The sequence below is a fragment of the Kogia breviceps genome, chromosome 14, assembly GCF_026419965.1.
Source record: "Kogia breviceps isolate mKogBre1 chromosome 14, mKogBre1 haplotype 1, whole genome shotgun sequence".
In the NCBI taxonomy this organism is placed as follows: Eukaryota; Metazoa; Chordata; class Mammalia; order Artiodactyla; family Physeteridae; genus Kogia; species Kogia breviceps.
The window spans coordinates 84,744,486-84,763,264 of record NC_081323.1 but is presented as its reverse complement, the minus strand read 5'-3'; the positions used below and the strand labels follow the sequence as shown (position 1 = coordinate 84,763,264).

Below are 18,779 nucleotides of genomic sequence, written 5' to 3'. Positions count from 1 at the left end.
TGTGAAGGACTCCCACCGCCCCCTCACCTTCCAGGGGTGCTGCTGCCGTCGAGATGGGCTCCCTTTACATTCTCCTAATAACTCTATGTGTGCTCTGCCCCGCACCCCCCCCGATTCTGTTCTCCCCCTTCAAGTTCTAGCTCAATCCCGGGGCCCTCCATGGAGCCTTCCCCACCCAGTCCACAGCCCATCTCTCCCCTCGGCTCTGTTATCAGGCACCACAGGCTGGCATCATGGATCCTATCCCTTAACTTAACACTTGGTCATGGAACCGTCCAGTTTGGTTCTTATGTTCTCTTTGCCCCTAAGAATGCCCTTAACTCTAGCTCCTCATTTTATTCCTTTTGTAAACTCTGAACGATGCCTCCCAGTCACCCAGCAAATGCTTAAGGAGTTAGATGTGCAGTTGATTAGAGTTCTTGGATACAAATTGTGAACAATTTGAACTTTTGAACTTTAACAGATGACATTTGTGTACATGCCTGGTGTACATGTGTATGTCTGTCTGCAGGGGACATATATGCATGTCATTCGAAATTTTAAAATAACAAGGTGTTACATTTATAGAAAGATCTGGAATCTCTCCTCCGAAGAACACAAAGAACAGTTACCATTTTTTCATCTCAAGTACGGCCCTATAAGAAGGCTTATTTCTAGGAGTCACACATTTAATAAGCATCTCCTCCCCTTGGGTAGGCTTTCTCAGGGAAGAGGAGGATAGAGACTGTTTCCACTTTACGTGTGGGCATCTGTGTGGCCGTCCTGTAGGTGTGTACAGACAGGGGACTCAGCCCCGAGAGAAAGGGGGCCTCTGGCACCCCTGGGAAGGGCAGATGCTCCCTGAAGCTCCACCCAGGCACCCACAGGCTGGCGCTTCTCCCTCCACGACAGTTTGCTTGCCCGTCAGTCAACTGAGATTAGAAGGTCACTGTTGGTTCCCCCGACTCTGGAGGAGCGACTGGGTGAGAAAAGGGCTAAAAGTCTCAGACCAAACACTGTAGGTCGTCAGAAGTTCACCATTCGCACCACACTTGGGAGACAGGAAATGTTAAAAAAAAAAAAAACAACAGGCATAATGCTTCACAACGACCTCTTCCGATCACACGTGCAACATGACGGCTCTACTTAAACTTTCTGCACGGTGTGTAGGAAAGTTGTTAAGAGGGTAGATCATAAGCGTTATCACCTGAAGGAAACAACAGTTTTTCTTTGTATCTATGAGCTGATGGACGTTCATGAAACGTACTGTGGTGACAATTTCGCGATATAGGTACGTCAGATCATTATGCAGTGCACCTTAAATTTATGCACTCCTGTAAGACAGCTATGTCTCAATAGGTGGAAATTTTTATTTAATAAAAAAGATAATAAGGGAATGGGGCAAACAACTTTACTCCATATATTTTATACATAAATGTGGCCAGTTCCTTGAAAGACACAACTATTAAAGTTCACCCTATGAAAAACAGATAAGCTGACCATCCCTGTATCTAGTAAATACATGGAATTTGTACAGTTTTTTAAAAAGAGTCAAAGGTACACGATGCTAAAACTAGCTGTTATAGGTTTGTAAAGCATTATTGTCCATAATGTAGCTTATATATCAATACTTTGTTTCTCTTCCTGGCGGTGCGTCACTATTCGATTCTCACGTGTTTGTGTAACTGTTCCAGATGCCCCTGAAATTAAGCCGTCAGGTACTTATTCAACTAGAAAATCCCATTATTCTAATGGTTGAATCCAGAGCCTTAACTGGAGCCTGACTTTCCCTGAGGACTTGGGCTTCGTTCTTCAAGGAAGCTGCGTCCCAGGACAACAGAGACCTTGATTTACTTTGTGGTAAAACACAGAAATGAAGATGGGATTCACCTACTGCACTTGATGGCTGACTAGAGAATCTTCACATTCATTTAGCTTTCTCACTGTCTGCGTGGAGTGTTATATATTGTGTCATATAAAAGAGGTGATTAATAAGTGCCAGATATGCAAACTCAGCTTATCTGGTTCCCACAGAACTATCTCCACCCCATCACACCCCACTTGGGACCATCTACTCCTCCTGCACCGACCAAAATGAAAATTTCTCACAAACTCTAATGAAAATAAGAATGATTGTGATGACTGAAGTAGTGGCATTTATATCACAGATTTTATTTTGAATATTCTAAATGAAATATTATATTGAGCAAGTCAATAAACATCTCTTTACAAAAGTATAATCTGATGCCTTTGTGCACCTTAGGGGGGAATGTATACAGCAGAATCAGGGAGATTCAGTGACTACGTGCTTTTGACCATCAAGATCACTGGTTGGTTGGGGCCTTTATCAAAACTCCAATTTGACTCCTATTAAATAGGTAAGAGCCAATCCACTGCGACCTTGCCTGTTGCTTAGAAAGCATGTTCGTAGTTTATACCTACCTTTTTTGGAGCACATATTTTTTGTAACACTCAACTGAGAAACTTATATTATTTGTTTTTTTTGTTTTGTTTTTTTGTTTTGGTTTTTTTTTTTGGTTTTTTTGTGTGTGTTTTTTTTTTTTTTTGCGGTACGCGGGCCTCTCACTGCTGCGGCGTCTCCCGTTGCGGAGCACAGGCTCCCGGACGCGCAGGCGCAGCGGCCGTGGCTCACGGGTTCCCGGATGTGGGATCCTCCCGGACCGGGGCACGAACCCGCGTCTCCTGCATCGGCAGGCGGACTCTCAACCACTGCGCCACCAGGGAAGCCCATATTATTTGTTTTGATTTAGTGTTTTCATCTCATCTCCCCTGATGTTTCTGAAACGGGGGAAAGATGTTTTTCACACCTCTTTGCATTGCATCCTCAACTCCCAGCTGTCTTGACCACAATGAATGTGGAATCAAAGATGGTTAATTGGTCAGTTGTTCAGGCAGAAAGGCTACAAGCACTGAGCAGTTTCAGTTGGTTTCCGAAGCTGCCCGGGGCTCTTCCTTTCCCTTTTCTGCCCCCTCCCTCCATTTCTCCTCTCCCGCCTTGCCGTCCCTTCCTGGATAATCCAGTCCTAAAGAGTCCACAGGAGGAGCAGCCTGGCTTGAGTGTGGGAACCCAAGCAAGGCGCGAATGCTGCCCGCTCACACGCGGGGTCTGGCGAGGGCAGCCAGAGGCTAAATAGGGTGTGGAGGATGCAAGTGAGTTGAGGAGGTCATCCATGAGTGGAAAGGAATGAAGTGAGGACCAGCTACAGAAAGGGGGAGTGATCGAGTCAGTAAGTATATAAAGGATGATGGAAGCCAGAATTCTCACTGTTGGAGAAGAGAGTCACTGCTTCAGAGAGGGAGAAACCAGAATAAATCCCGTGGAGTCAGCAATTGAAACCGAATGTGTAGTGTAAATCCATGCTTTTCTACGTATATAGAAGAGAGCTCGCTAGATGATAGAAAGATAGATAGATGATAGATACATAGATGATAGATAGAAATGTGTGTATGTGTGTGTGTGTATGAGAATGCATATTCCCTACTTTTCTCTACTGATATGGTTTAGAAACAGAATACCAAAATAGCAATAAGCACACCTCGTGCCCAGATCTTGGCTTATAAATATAATTTCCCACTGGAAGGAGCCAGGTCTTCTTAGAGAAATGGCTGATTCCAGGGCTGGTCCGTGGACCGTCTTGGGCTAGAAGGCAAGGAAGTGTTAAACATTGACATGACAAAAGGACCCAGAAGCCAGCCTGAGGGGCTTCCACTGCCCAAATCAGGGACCATTAGAGCAGCATAATAAATAAGGATAGTAAGAGCTGCTAAGCCATTCAAGAAAATAGGAAAACATGAGTACATGCAGATATATGTAAATAAATTAATGAATGAATGGCAATTTGAGGAGGAAACTTACATAGCTTCAAAGCAGTGCTGCTCAAAATTCCCGTGAATTATAGAGGGGAAGGGGTAGCCAGAGCGGAGGAAGCTGGCAGACAGCCCTTTCCTCATCAGAGAGCAGCTCGGGGACGGGGGGACTCGATCGTGCTTCACCTGATGGGACTCAGTGAGAAGAACTCGTCTCACCTGTGTGCTATTCCTGCCAAGGAGGCAAATCTGAAGCAGATCCGGAGAAGAGGCAGGCAAACCCAAGCGGAGGAACATTCTCCTGCTCGTCTGTAATGGTTTGGAATGTTCGAAAGAGTCAACATCTTGAAAACCGAAGATAGACTGAAAATGTTCCAGACGAAGGAGACCACAGAGAGGCGACATCTCAGCGCAGCTCGAGGGCTGGGTCCTTCTGCTACAAGGACGTTGTTGGGACAGGTGGGGGACTGGGGGCTCTGAGGTTAGACGGCAGTGATGTGTCAGCGTTAACTTCCTGACTTGGAGGTCGTATCGTGGTCATGTAGACATGTCGTCGTCTGTGGGAGACTCGGGGGGTGTGAAATATCAGGTTGGCGACTTACTGTGAGATGGGTCAGGAAAATGGTTCTTTCAAAAGATTCTTCAGTACGTTTGTGATTGTGGGGAGAGGGTCACAAAGGCAGCTTCCTTTGGGCTTATACAGCTCTCCCCACTCTCTCACCTTAGTTTTCTTTGTCTTATTTTATTCTAAGGAGGCAGCGCCACACTGTGACTGAGAGATGGGGGGATCTGAAGCTGTAGCTCCTGGGTTTCAAATCCTAGCACCGTCCATAGCTGAGTCTAGACTAATCAGTGGCTTTGGGCAAATGAGACAAGCCCTCCATCCCTTGCATTGCTTGGCCCACAGAGTTGGGGCTGAATTTCAGTGCTTCTGTGCCCCTCAGCTGAACGCCACTGTGCACACATTAGCTCGGGCTCAGCCACTGTCTTAGGTCGGGTTCCCCAAAAGCAGGGCCTGAGGTGGGGGTTCTAGCACAAATACTTTACTGAGAAAGTGCTCTCAGGATAACTGAATGAAAGGAGCTGGGTGCAGGAAGAGGAAAAGCTGTGGACTTTGTGGAGACCAATCCCACAGAGAGCTCCGAGACACTTCTGTAATCCAGAGTGGGTCCAAACTGGAGGCAGGGGCCAACCTTTTGCACCCCATCACTGAGTCATTCATTGGCCCTCCCATCCCGCAGGAGGCACAAGCTCCCAGGTGAAGGGGCTTCAATTTGGCCCCGGGAGATTCTCTAGAGAGCGGGGCAGCCTTTAATCAGTAGCAGCCAGTACCCCCAGGAACTGGCGGAGGAACGTGCAGCTCAGGGTAAGGGATCTGGTAACTGCCTGGAAGTCCTGGCTGAATTTTCATAAATACATCATAAATACACCACGTCCGTAAGGAGGGAATGAGCTCTTTGTTGTTCCTTTGCGATTTATCTTTTCTCGGCCAACAATGGACTCAACTTTGGGAACTTTTCACAAACAATCTCTGCCCGAGGGGAGGAGGAGAGTGGGAGAGATTTCAACCCAGGGGGCTTTGAGGTCCTACAGAGGTGGGGAAACCTGGGGCTGGAGGTCCTGCTCAGGACCCGGAGCTCACACAGCTGGACAGACACCCCCAGCCCCAATTAGAATCCAGGAAATAATGTCCTGAACATTTATGACTCAGTGGCTCCACACACAGCAGGTGGTAAGAAGAGCCATTTAAACATGATCAATAAGAAGGAAAAAGGTAAAGAGTTCAGGGTCAGCAAACTCCCAACCTTTTAATTATTTTTTCAACTCCGATTTGAACTCATGTCTCCTCCTCTTGCTAACAAAATACACATTTCGTAACTTGGACTACTCTATAACGCTTGTGTATTAGCCACTAGTTGAACTTTTGGATCTCGTATTGAGTGGACATTTCTAGAGGGTCTGCTGAGGGTCAGATATCTGATGGGCAAGGTCACATGTTCTCTTCACTCAAAGCCACTAGGAGGCCCCAAGCCCCTCGCGTCATGGAACCGGGAACTGGTGTGGTCTGGGCTCTTTTAGGAGGGAAAGACATAACTTTTTTTTCTTTTTTGGCCGTGCCTCGCAGCATGTGGGATCTTAGTTCCCCAACCAGGGATCGAACTCCTCCTCCTCCCTGCATTGGAAGCGCAGAGTCTTAACCACTGGACCGCCAGGGAAGTCCCGGGAAAGACATAATCATTAACACTCATTCTATAGATTAGGCAACTGAGGCTGAGACAGTTTAAATAACTCACCCAGGGCCCGCATATCAGTCACATTCAGTGGACCCCTACTAGGCAGCTGTCTACACAACGGGAGCATAGATATCCCTGGAGTCCATAGAAAGCTCAAGAGCCACTGCGGGGCACGGTCACAAGCTCAGCGTTTGCTTGTCTTCCTCTGTCTGTGGCAAATTCTCACAGATTCTTAACCATTTTGACTTTGTAGTTGCAAATGTCAGAATCCAGAAATTTTACTACTTCACACCGACTAGGTGGCTATCGAAAAAGAAAAGATAAAAAGCAAATGTTGGTGAGAATGCATAGAAATGGAAGCACTGATTCTTTGCTGGCAGGGCTGTAATGGAGCAGCCAGTGTGGGGAACAGTTTAGCGGCTCCTCAGAAAGGCGAACATAGACTGTGAGCCAGCAATTGCACTCCTGGGTAGATACCTAAGAGAACTTCAACAGTTTCTCAAACAGATACCTATACCTGCCTGTTCATAGCAGCACAGTTCGCAAAGACAGAGGGTGGAAACAAGGAAAATGCATGGATGAATGGATAAACAAATTTTGGCCTCCTCCGTTAAGCTAAATGTACCCAGAGGGAAAGAAAACTTTCAAACATAGGTGGATGGGTATATCAGACCTTTGATATCATTAGGGGGCAAGCCAGTTCTCGGAGGAATTAAAAACAGCTGACCGACATTGTTTTATAAATCTCAACAGGACCAGAGGGGTGGCTCCAGAAACAAGTCAAAGCCCACTAATCTTTATTTACTACTCCCAAACCTCCCCTATTTATCTTAAGAGGATTATAAGTAAAAAAATAAATAAAAATTAAAAATTCAGGCCTTAAGGCAACAAAACTCCTCCTAGGAGGAACTTGCATTTCTCTTCCTACGCCTTTGAGGTGTAAATGTTCTACCTGGTCTTCTCCAGGAACTCTTATCTAGGCCATGGTTTTAAAAAGCAAATTTCAGGAAGGTAATATTTTTTATTTTTTCAGTCTCTTAGCAGATTTTTTTTTTTTTTAGTTGTTACACGGTTATTATTACATAGTAATAAAAACTCATTACCTACACAGAATTAGGCCTTTATTACAGATTGGGCTGTTTCTAGTCTCGGTTCCACCATTTTTTTTCTTAGTTAGTTCTCATTTTATTTTTTTCAATTTATTTTTATTTTTATACAATTTTTCAAATTACTTTCCATTTACAGTTATTACAAAATATTGGCTATATTCGCCATGGTGTACAATACATCCTTGAGACTTTTTGATACCCAGTAGTTTGTGCCTTCCAATCCCCTACACCTATTTTGCCCCCATCCCTCTCCTCACTGGTAACCTCTAGTTTGTTCTTTATATCTGTGAATCTGCTTCTTTTTTGTTATATCACTGGTATGTTTTTTTTTCGAATCCACATATAAGTGGTATCATACAGTATTTGTCTTTCTCTGTCTTACTTATTTCACTTAGAATAATGCCCTCCAAGTCCATCCAAGTTGCTGCAGATGGCAAATTTTTGTTCTTTTTCATGGCTGAGTAATATTCTGTTGTCTATATATGCCACATCTTCTTTATCCATTCATCTATTGATGGACACTTAGCTTGCTTACATATCTTGGCAATTGTAAATAATGCTGCTAGTAATATTAGGCCAGGGTTTCCCTGGTGGCGCAGTGGTTGAGAACCCACCTGCCAATGCAGGGGAATGGGTTCGAGCCCTAGTCCAGGAAGATCCCACATACCAAGGAGCAACTAACCCCATGTACCAGAACTACTGAGCCTGCACTCTAGAGCCCACGAGCCACAACTGCTGAGCCCATGTGCCACAACTACTGAAGCCCACGCACCTTGAGCCCGTGCTCAACAAGAGAAACCACTACAGTGAGAAGCCCACACACCGCAACAGAGTAGCTCCTGCTTGCCACAATTAGAGAAAGCTGCATGCAGCAATGGAGACCCAATACAGCCCAAAATTAATTAATTAATTAATTAATTTTTTAAAAACTCCAGCTCTGTAGCATTTGCAATAACAGTGGAATCATGCTGGGAGGTTAGGTCTTGCTCTGTGTGTGTGTGTGTGTGTGTGTGTGTGTGTGTGTGTGTGTGGTGTGATGTGTCTCTCTCTGTACCCCCGTTGAGAAACCACTCTAGAATTTAGAGCTCAAGACCTAAATGGTTGGTTGTCTTCTCCCAGGTCCATCCGATTCCATCTTGGCTCTCCATCTTGCCCTCAGGAATTCTTGGTTCCTGACTAAGCTGAGGGACCTGGGGACCCTCAATGGCATGTAAGCGAAAGAGAATAAAGGAGGGGGCAGGGTCACAGAAGTTGAGAAGCAGGCCATCAAGGGGCCTCACAATTTGGATAAGGTCCTCATAGGTCAATTCTGGTCAATTTTCCTCACAGACAGATGAGGAAACAGACCCAAAGATGCCCAAGGTCACACGCTTCCAATGCATCAAGTCCTGTCGATTCTCATCTCTTCACACCTTTCAAGGAGAATGGAATTTTTAAAAAGGAAAGGTCAACTGTATCAATGCTAAGGGAGCTTATTTTCTGGCGCATGTCACAAATATAATTCAATATTTATTTGTGAAGTTATTTATGTTTCTCTCCCTTTTAAGTGTAGGCTTCGTGAGAGCAAGGATTTTGACTTCTTTATAATTAGTCTTGGCACGTGGCCAAGAGTTACTTGGGCTAACAATATAAAAGGACAGGAAAATAAGACCATGATGCTTCATCTATACTGATATCTGAGCCTAATGCTACCCAGAATGTTATTTGAGGTTCAACTTTGAGTGCTAAGGACTGAGAAGCCATTTACACCTGATGAGGGAACCGTGTTCTCTTACCTGTATAATTAGTTCACCTTGGCTATACTACAACTACCTGTTTGTCTCTCTCTTCAATTGAATACTATCTGAGTCTTAGTCATATCTGCACGCTAAGCATGAGAACAGAGCTTTGAAAGTACACGCTGAGCCCATTAGTACACAGATGAGTAAATGAGAGACATGGGGTGTGGGGTCATCTTCAGGCACACATGTCTTCCTTCACAATCTTAGTAGGTAAGACTTTTCACGTTAGGTGTTCCCTGCTGTGGAATGAAGGGACACAAAGATCATGCCTTCTACTTTTCCCCTTTACAGAGCAAGGCCATTTCTGTTGGATAGGACGTGGCACTGGCTACATTTTATTCCTGGGAAATGACTAGCCTATCGCCATTGGGATAGATTCCAACCAGTTGGACCAGGTCCTGAGGTGAATAGGGCAGGTGACGGTCATATAAGGATGAGTGAGAAAATTATCTTAGCCGAGTACATATTTTGGAGGAAGATGAAAGCTTGTACTTTCCACAAGGGTTTTGTTTTTAAGAAGACTAAGAAAGACTGTGGGTTTAGTTGAGTGAATTAAGTTGTCAGAAGTTGTCAGACAACACCTCAATCATCCCATGTGGGATGTATTTTATGTTCCTGTCAGTTGGGAACATAGAGGTGGATCCTACACACAAGACCCTAGTGTCCTCATGACCTGCACCTGTCTTTATTCCTGGGGAGGTGAGATAGAGTCCTTGGTTCTGGAGACCCATGAGGGAGCTCCTGGGCAGGGGTAGCCATGGAGGTAGGAGCCAGAATTGTAACCAAGTTGCTGCTGCAGCCTCGGGTCTCACTATTTCCCATAGTGACCCTCATCACGAAAGAGCAAACATTGAATACTGGCATTTCAGAGCAGAAGACTTGCCGATCTACCTTCGTGTTAGCTTACATATGACAGGTTGTGTGATCAATAGCTGTTGGGAAGCCACCTGCAGTCCCTGAGCCTCAGTTTCTACATCTGTAAACTGGGGGTCGTAGCATGACCCCACTTAAAGGTGCCCAGACAAGGCACCATGAGGGGCCAGGAACAAATCAAAATTCCTAGAACTTTCCATCCTACTTTTCCTGGGGATCATCCTCCAGCTTCCCAGGTCTGTCCTTTGTTGGTATGGAAGCTTACAGCCACTTCTCTCCTTAGTCACCTCTCTGTAGAGCTCCATTATCCCAGAGACTCCAGAGGTATGCTCCATACTGAGCTTGGTTGACTGTCTCATTCCCTCCACTTGGAGACTGCTTCCAAGAAACGACCTGCATGGATGGCTTCTAGACCAGCAAAACGCCTGCACAAGGCATACACCCACTTGGACTTGAATCAGTGGAAGAGAGAATAGATATTTTCATGCATTATGATTTCCAGTGGGAGCTATGGATTTTAACAGCTGTCTTCTCAAGAAAGCCTGAACCCAAAGATGACAAATTATAATGGTAGAAATTTCATGCTGCATGACAAGCTCCCAAGGAAGTAAACGAGGGCAGGAGAGACAGTTGGGACTCACTGCATTTTACCAAAGAGATCCATCCACTCAGGCCAGCGCTGGGCAGCCCTGGGGACTTTCAGAAGAACTGAAGGTGAGAAAGGAGAAAGGGAGAAGGAAGTGCACAAACACAGCTGAAATGTCTTCCATTTCTGTTGAGTTTTAAGAACTTCAGAGGTTTTGTTTTTTATGTAATCCACCGTTTCTCTGCTAAGCAGACAGAAAAGCTGGCTCACTGTAATCCTCAGCCCCTGAATCCTTGGGTCTCTCCCGTCAGGTATGTGGCAGGTGCTCACAGGGGACACTGACTTCTGCTATAGGCCTCCTCCTATCAGCTGCATTTTTGAAATTCCCCACTCATCTAAAAGCAAGAAGCCTTTCTTTGTTCTGGATGCTCTTTGCCCCAGAGATAACGTGCCCTCATGTGATCTTTTTGGAGTCCTGTGTACTGGTGGATAAGGAGGTTGGGGTCCACTTGGCCATCAGGCTGCTTTCTCCACTTTTCTCCTTTCACACCCATTGTTCGTGCACAGGTGGTCTTCCCAGAGAGTGCAGGGAGACATATTTTGGTCTAGGATCTGTCTAACTTACTGTCTACTGCAGGACCCTCTCAGCGGGACGTGAATCCGCCTCAATCTATACTCCTTGGTGCAGTCATCACCGTCCCATCCATGTCCCGTCTCTTATTCAGGGGCCCTCTTGTCAACAGAAGAACCCTGATGGATCACGCTGAATGTTCAGGGATGGTGGCCGAGGTGCAGCCAGGCCCTCTTGTTGTACTAACAGTCCAGGAAGATGGTGTGGTCACCAAAGAGCCACAGGGAAAGGACACGCGGGCGTCCAGTGGTCTCACCTCCACCAACTCAATTCCATCAAGCTCTCTGGATGCCAGGTCGGCAGAAAGCACTCTGCTAGGTACCAGGAACATGACTGTGGCCAATACCCAGGCTGTAGCCAACCTCTCAACCCAGTGAGGGAACTAGGTGCGGAAACCCACAATGGTGCCGGAGATAATAGGATTGTGTGTGGGGGACGGGAATCCCGAGAGGAGGAAATGGTTATATCTACTCAAGGAGGTTGGTTAGCAATGCCCCTAACACAGAAAGTGCCGTCTGAGCTCCATTTTGGAGGATAATTAGGAGCCTACGAGGGACACAGGGGCATTTCTAGGAAGAAAAAAGCTGCGTGGGTAACAATCTGTAGACTTCTCTTGTTTGAAGGATTTCAAGTATTCTGTCGTGTGGGCAGCCATGGAGACAAAGGCAGATTAGTAGTGATTCGAGGCCAGTGGGTTCAGTTGACTTTCTGTGACCTTTGGGCTTACTGATGACACCGATTGAGTTGTTTATTGATTTTCCACAGAGTAAGAACTCAAGAGAGGTCAAACTGGAGTGCCTGTGATGCTTTGCCAACCATCAAGGCAGACAGAGCTCTGCAGGTGGAGCGCAGGTGGCCCTTCTGTTGGCTGCAGCTCCGGCTCCAGCCCCTTCTCAGCACAGAAGCTTTCCAGCCTCGCTGATTCTCCACCTGACACGTGAGCGAAGCTTCACACTCCGAGGCAGGCAGAGAGCAGCGCACGCAGTTGAAGGGAAACCCAGGGGATTGAATCACGGAGGAAAGTGGCCATGGACCGGATCCCAAGCTTTTCCATGGAAACCTGGGCTCTCCTGGCAACAACAAGCCTGTTGCTCCTCTAACTGTGAGTAACTGTCCAGGCTCATGTCCTCTGTAACCTTGGACTTGGGGTGCTAACCGTGTCCCCCTTTCCCTTTACTGTTTGAAGATCAAAGTTAACGGAGGGGAAGTTGCTTAGTAGTTGTGTGCTACAAACCGAAAAGGTTACTATTGACCTTACCCAGATCTGTTGAAGGAGTTAATGCCCACCCAGACCCCCCAAATTCCTATTCTTGTAGTTAGGAGGGTTTAATGACAATTATTTACTCCTGTGGATGATTTTCTGATTGACTGCCAGTTTGCATAGACCTAGACTAACCAACCAGAAGCCAGCAGAGGCAGATGGGAAACAACTGGCCCACGTGCAGGGGCGTCCTCAGCCCTTCCCAAGCTTCGGGATCCTGGAGGCAGGAAGAAGGAACTTGGGTTTTTGTCTCATTACTTTCACCTTCTGGGTTCTGTGTCTGCTGCCAACGACTTCTAGAAGGATTGGCCCCTGTGCCACTCGGGGGTTCCTGCTTCCTTCCTTCCCGTCACAGGTATCATTTACACAAGACCCCTGATGCACCCTGACTTTGTTCGGGGTGGGGCTGGAGACTGATCACCCTTCTCTTCCGACTCGGCCCTTCCTCTTTTCTGTGCCCACCTGCACTCCCTTCCTAGGATTTAAGTCCCCCACCCTGTACTATCCAGAACTCTCTACCCCCAAATGAGAAACCTTTAGATCAGAGGAGTCAGGGCAGAAATCCTGGAAAGTTTAGTCATTTCCTTCTCCTTTTCTTCCAGTCTCTGGGGAGGGTTAGCATTAGTATGTACATTTATTTTCACGTTGATCTGAAGTCTGCTAACAGCCTGCAAAGGCATGAGACCTAAAAGCCAGTTTGTATTTAAAATATTTATTTCCCTGTAATATAGTACAGGAGGACGAATCCAAACCACCTCGCGGAGGAATTCCTTTCCTGGCATCATGGAGCAGGGTAGGAGAGCAGAGTGGGTGGGGAAAGCCTCCTCCCATGTCACATTTGACCTCTTTCTCCCCTTGAGTTTCATTGAGTGTAGGAAATCATGATGACATGAACATAGATAATGTTTATCTCATTTCGCTTCTTTGAAAGATGGGTTAGAATTCAAGGCATTGTGGTGACAAATTTTCCTTCTGATAACATTATAAAATTAATTGGTATGGTTTAATTTCATTCTATTTAATACCAGTTTTTTTTTTTTTTTTTTACTGATGTAAAACTCTTTCCAGCATATTTTTTCTGGGGGATAAAAGAGGGCTGCTGTTCAGTAGTTTTTACCATAAAGGTAGGTATATAAACTCACACCTCTAGAACAAAGTGAGAAAAATGAATCTAGTGTAAAAATATATATACATCTATGATACAGATTGTTTTAAACAGACCTGACAGCAGGTTATTTTCATCTCTCAGGGCAGGTGAGAAATTGTTCCTGGGAGCCAGTGATGATGTAAGAGGCACCCAGGTGGGGTCAGGATGAAGGGGGAGAACGTTCCTCGTTCCGCAGCGGGGCAGCAGAGTTAGCATCTCATCTGCCCGAGGCCTGGGGGAAGGGACACCGGCTAAGCCACACCGTGTGTGGTCTGTCTGGCAGCGGGTCCAGCGCTACTAGACAGTGTCACCGTGGGGCAAACATCCCTGCAGCCTTAGAAGATACTGGTGCAGCCAAGAGTCAGTAGCTGCAGGCAAAGCTCTCCTTAATGCCAACACAATGTAAAGACTATAAAAATGATCGGCTTTACCGTTCGCCCCTTCCTTTTTACCCAAAGCAGCATTACTCTACCAAAAAGAGGGAAGCTGGAAAGAAAGCAGAGCATTCACCGAGCCCACCTTCTGCCTTGATGTGGAGCCTTGTGAGTTTAGACACTAGACGAGATCTTTCCTCGGGATCAGTGTTCTGACACGGGCACTCAATTGCTTGGCATCACTTTTTCTTTTCTTTTTTTTTTAATACTTGGAGACTTTTTTCTCTTATATATTTCTTTTATTTCTTATTTATTTTTGGCTGCACTGGGTCTTCGTTGCTGTGCGCGGGCTTTCTTTAGTTGCGGCGAGCGGGGGCTACTCTTCGCTGTGGTGCGTGGGCTTCTCATTGCGGTGGCTTCTCTTGTTGCGGAGCACGGGCTCTAGGCGCGCGGGCTTCAGTAGTTGTGGCGCACGGGCTTCGTTGCCCCGCGGCATGTGGGATCTTCCCAGACCAGGGCTCGAACCCGTGTGCCCTGCATTGCCAGGCAGATTCTTAACCACTGCGCCACCAGGGAAGCCCTTGACATCACTTTTGAATTCATGTAACCCATTGAAAGTTCAGAAGCAGAATTTGATCTGCCCTGGTTGTGATGGCTAAGGAAGGACCTGGGCGGAATAGGCCAGGCCACCCCCTTTTTTGGCAGTTGGCGCTCAGACCTCCACCAGCTGCTCTGCAGGAAGGATCGAAACACCCAGCGGGGCTTGGCCAACGTACCTATTGGGCCTGTCCGACAGACATGTCCTTTCATGCAATTTGGGGGGTTTATTTTATCACGTATTATAAGGTTTGCTGGATTTGTAGAGAATATTTGAGTCTTGTACTACCGTAAAGTCTAAACTCCAAAGAGGAAGGGACAAAGTCTTAATCAACCATTCCAGAACATTTTATGCTTATTCATTCTATCTTGCATGATACGTCTTTTGCTATCCACAGGAAGGTCCTGAAGTTTGGAAGGGCCCCTTGTCTTTCAGGGAAGATGGCTTGTAGAGCATGTTGAGCCATTTATACATAGCATACCTTCCTAATTTGCTCTACAGTGTTAGTCTTGGAGGCCTAGCAAGTTCATGTTTAAAACCTTTGCTGGCAAATCTCTTCGCTCAGCTTCTCTTCTCCTCCACTCTGTTATGTCTCAGAAACACAAGAATGAGAATGCTTGCAAGATTTCAAAACCCCCAGCTGTGGATTCCACCCAGGAAACGTAAAGATGCGTTGCCGGCAGGTCTGTCACGCGGAGTGCCAGAACTTACTGGGTTGTGGAGACAGTTAACACAGAGAGACAGGAAAGGAACTGCTTTGTTACTGAGTATCTTCCCCAAGATGAGTGTGCCTGGGGCACGTAGCAGGTGCGTGTCACTGGTTGGAAGACCGGGTACCATCATGGGGGGAATGATCTGGAAATGGATCCCTTAGTCATTGATTCCTTTGTACAGTTTCATTCATGGAACATATGGTTAATCACCCTTCTCCGTAGCTCAAGTCGACCACATTGCATGACAACAGAGACTTGGGTGTAGCTGAAAGGGGCTCACATTTCTACGATGGCATTGGAATCCTTGAACGCAGTTTGCATTCCATAGCAATAAAGACACTGGTTGCTCCAAGGCCTGTAAATAGATTTCAGAAGAATCAGATCCCCAAATGGGGTCAGGGCATAGAGGTAAGGAAAAGCAAGTCTCCAAGCAATCTGTAAGAACAATGTCACATTAGGCTCTCAGTAACTGTCTGTTATCGAGTGGACGAAGTTAAGCAAGATATCATTATCAGAACCTGAAAAAAAAAATTTCCCCTTTCAACCTAGAATGAGAATCTAAATAAGCATGAGTGAATTTTCTGGAAGAATTCCAGCCTCAGCTTCTCAGGAACACTCAAATTTGGGAACATTTATCAGGTATTCAATCTCGGATTGAGATCATGGAGACTTCAGCGGCTTGTAGCTAATCATCATCACCTTCTGTGGGTCTCACGTTGGAGGTGGGGAAGGAAATGATGAGTGAAGAAAATATGCTTTTGGAGTTGCTGATATTATTTATCGCCCATATGTTACCTCCCAAGGTTGACTGTTCCAGTTCTGAGTCAGTGACTGGCCAGCTCCAGCACTTATTCCACAGTTCCTGTGACCTGGTTTTTCTCTTTCTTTATAGATATGGGACTTATTCACATGGACTTTTTAAGAAGCTGTGGATTCCTGGGCCGAGACCTCTGCCTTATTTTGGAAATATTCTGTCCTACCGTAAGGTATGTGCTGTTTGAACTCCCTCTTTTGATTCTTATGGTTGCAAATCCCAGCTGAGTTCCATCCCAAAAATGTACCTTCTCAGGAGAAAGTTCTGAGGTTTCACACTTTTCAGAAATAGCATCATAGGCCCCACCCAGCACACGGCCAGTTTTATCTATTGTCAGCTGTTAGGAGCTTCAGTTTTTCCTCAGTCAGACAGCCCAGCTCTCTAGCTGATTCAGCACAGGATTTGATGTTCCAACTTGTGAGTATTGTGAAGAGGATTTTCTTTCTGCCAGATTCAGATTCCCAGGAAGGATCAGTCCTATTTAGCATTAGGAGAAAAGCATGGAGGGCTTAGCTGTGTAACTATGGCTCGTTAGCTGTGTAAACGAGAGTCAGACTTTCCTGTTGGTAGGATCAGCTCTGAGGGCTCTTTCATTCTTTGTTCTGGATTGATTGGAAACGTCATTGTCTGAGGCATTTTGAGCATTCACCATCAGCTAGTTTGCACACACTCGAATTCTCTCAAGACCTGCGAAGTCCTGCAGCTGTTTCTGTGACTCTGCTCTGTTGCTACTCGGGACATCTTTTGGGGTTTGAGAGATGGAGCAAGAACTTTCTGCTTTGATTCTCGGCCTTCAGAGGGGCGCCTCTTGGGTGAGTCAGAGCAGAGAGTGAGTGTAACTGAGATAAGATGCTGGTTGTCTATCAGCTTCAGATATTTAACCACTAAATGAATTGTGTGGGGTTTTTTTAAACAAAGGCAGAATCACCTATACAAAATCACTAAAAAGGAAATGATCTGATGAAATTATTAGAAATTTAAATCAGGGAACGGAATGTACTAGGTGAGACATGGATTCTGAATTTTAGTGGAGCCTCTGTGGTTACTCCAGTTCTAATGAATGCTTTGCCCATGGCCTGACCCCTGGATGGGAGGTTTCAAGTTCACATCCGGACAGAAATCAGGCAGAGACTTCCGTGCCAGCTGCTCTCTGCCTCAAATTTCCTTCCCTGCAGCCCTGGGCTTGTTCCTCAGATTCTAATTCTCCCAACAGAGGCCTAAATTGTCTCATTATTGCCTAAGAACTTCCTGAATTTTATTTCCCTCTGAAAAAGCAAATTTCCTTTCCAGCTTTCTCAGGCCAATCCCTTAGTTGATGGACACCAAGATTCACATTCCTTAGACTTTCTTTTCATTAAAATAGCACAACTGGGGGCTTCCCTGGTGCCGCAGTGGTTGAGAATCCGCCTGCCGATGCAGGAGACACGGGTTCGTGCCCTGGTCCGGGAAGATCCCACGTGCCGCAGAGCAACTAAGCCCGTGAGCCATGGCCGCTGAGCCTGCGCGTCCGGAGCCTGTGCTCCGCAACGGGAGAGGCCACAGCAGTGAGAGGCCCGCGTACCGAAAAAAAAAAAAAAAAAAAAAAAAAAAAAAAAAAAAATAGCACAACTTAAACTTTACAACAAGATTTTTTTATTCGCTGAGGTGAAAACTCAGGGCAAGTGTTTTCCTTGCACTGCCCTTTGTGTACTCGTGGCATCTCCCCTTGTTTTCAGTGTTGAGCCGGAAAACAGGAAAGTGAGTCCACTTTGTCATCCATTCACTCACTCACTTTCTCACTCAACACACATGTCTTAGACTTATTTAAATCTGCTAGACACTAGAGGTCACTGGTGCTTTAACTTCCCGATTCTTAAGAATCCTAGAAAGAGCTCAAGAGGTGAATGAAACGGATGTTTAACTAGGAGATCAGAGCGTACATAGGAAACTCTTACTTTTTCTCAGCTTCAGTTTTCTCATGCTTCCCTGGAGGATTATCTCAGAGGGTTATAAGATCTTGGAGACACACATGCACAAGCAAAAACACTTCAGAAAGACAAAGAGTCATTAGTAGTTACAGACAAGGGTAAGAGTGACTAAATTCTCCATTTCAAATACATCCTCCATTTACCTTCCTTTCCCCTAGGACGTCCCTGAATGAGAGCTTCCTTACAGCTTCCAATGAAAAATAGTAAGACTGATTTCATGGCATTCACGTCATTTTTGTCCCAGTTAAAGCTAGGGCTCAATACATTTAGACTAATAACCTAATTCTGTTTCTCCTACAGGGTGTTTGGGATTTTGACAAGAAATTTTTTTTTAAGTATGGAAAAATGCGGTGGTGAGTATTCTGGAAGCTTCCATTGGATAGACTTGTTATGATGAGGTGCCCCCTGTGGTGTGGAGGACAATCTCAGTCCAGAGCTTCCTAGGATGAAGTCATTTACTGTAAAGCTTTGGAGGTTTATTCCTCCAGGGATCCCAGATGTCACCAGATATCCAGGTCCAAGGACTCCTAGGGTCACTTTCTGTCCAGTGTCTCCCTCTCCCCCTTTTCTCCTTTGTTCTTCCTTAGGGCACCTTTAATTGCATAAAATGCATAATTCCAGACTCTTCTAATATGTGCTCATAAATTTATGTCATTATATCTTTCTCATTGATTCACTTTAAATTATAAGCCAGAAATCATTTTTGTAAGTTTTGGATTTAATATGTTTTTATGGAAACAGGGTTGGGGGGCACAGATAAATAGAATGGGAAACAATTTGTTTGGTTTTTTTTGTTTTTTTTTAACACTGTCTATAAGTATGTAGTTTTCTTTTTTAAGCCAAGAATTTCAGTAGAACTGTGTATAATTATTTCATTATTCTAT

The 18,779-nt window shown here is 45.5% G+C and overlaps 1 protein-coding gene across 3 annotated transcripts in view; it reads left to right on the top strand.

The window, feature by feature from the left end:
* Positions 1 to 18,779, top strand: part of LOC136791942 (cytochrome P450 3A29-like) — a 62,208-nt gene that overhangs the window by 42,841 nt on the left and 588 nt on the right. Inside the window, exons 13-15 of one of the 3 annotated variants that reach the window (XM_067012148.1) lie at positions 1,674 to 1,753; positions 15,999 to 16,100; positions 18,196 to 18,248. In XM_067012148.1, the coding sequence (XP_066868249.1) occupies positions 1,674 to 1,753; positions 15,999 to 16,100; positions 18,196 to 18,248 (235 nt within the window). Of the gene's footprint in view, positions 1 to 1,673; positions 2,183 to 11,786; positions 12,124 to 14,998; positions 15,203 to 15,998; positions 16,101 to 18,195; positions 18,249 to 18,779 lie in introns of those variants that run through there. The other 2 variants (XR_010836325.1, XM_067012147.1) reach the window with 2 other exon arrangements.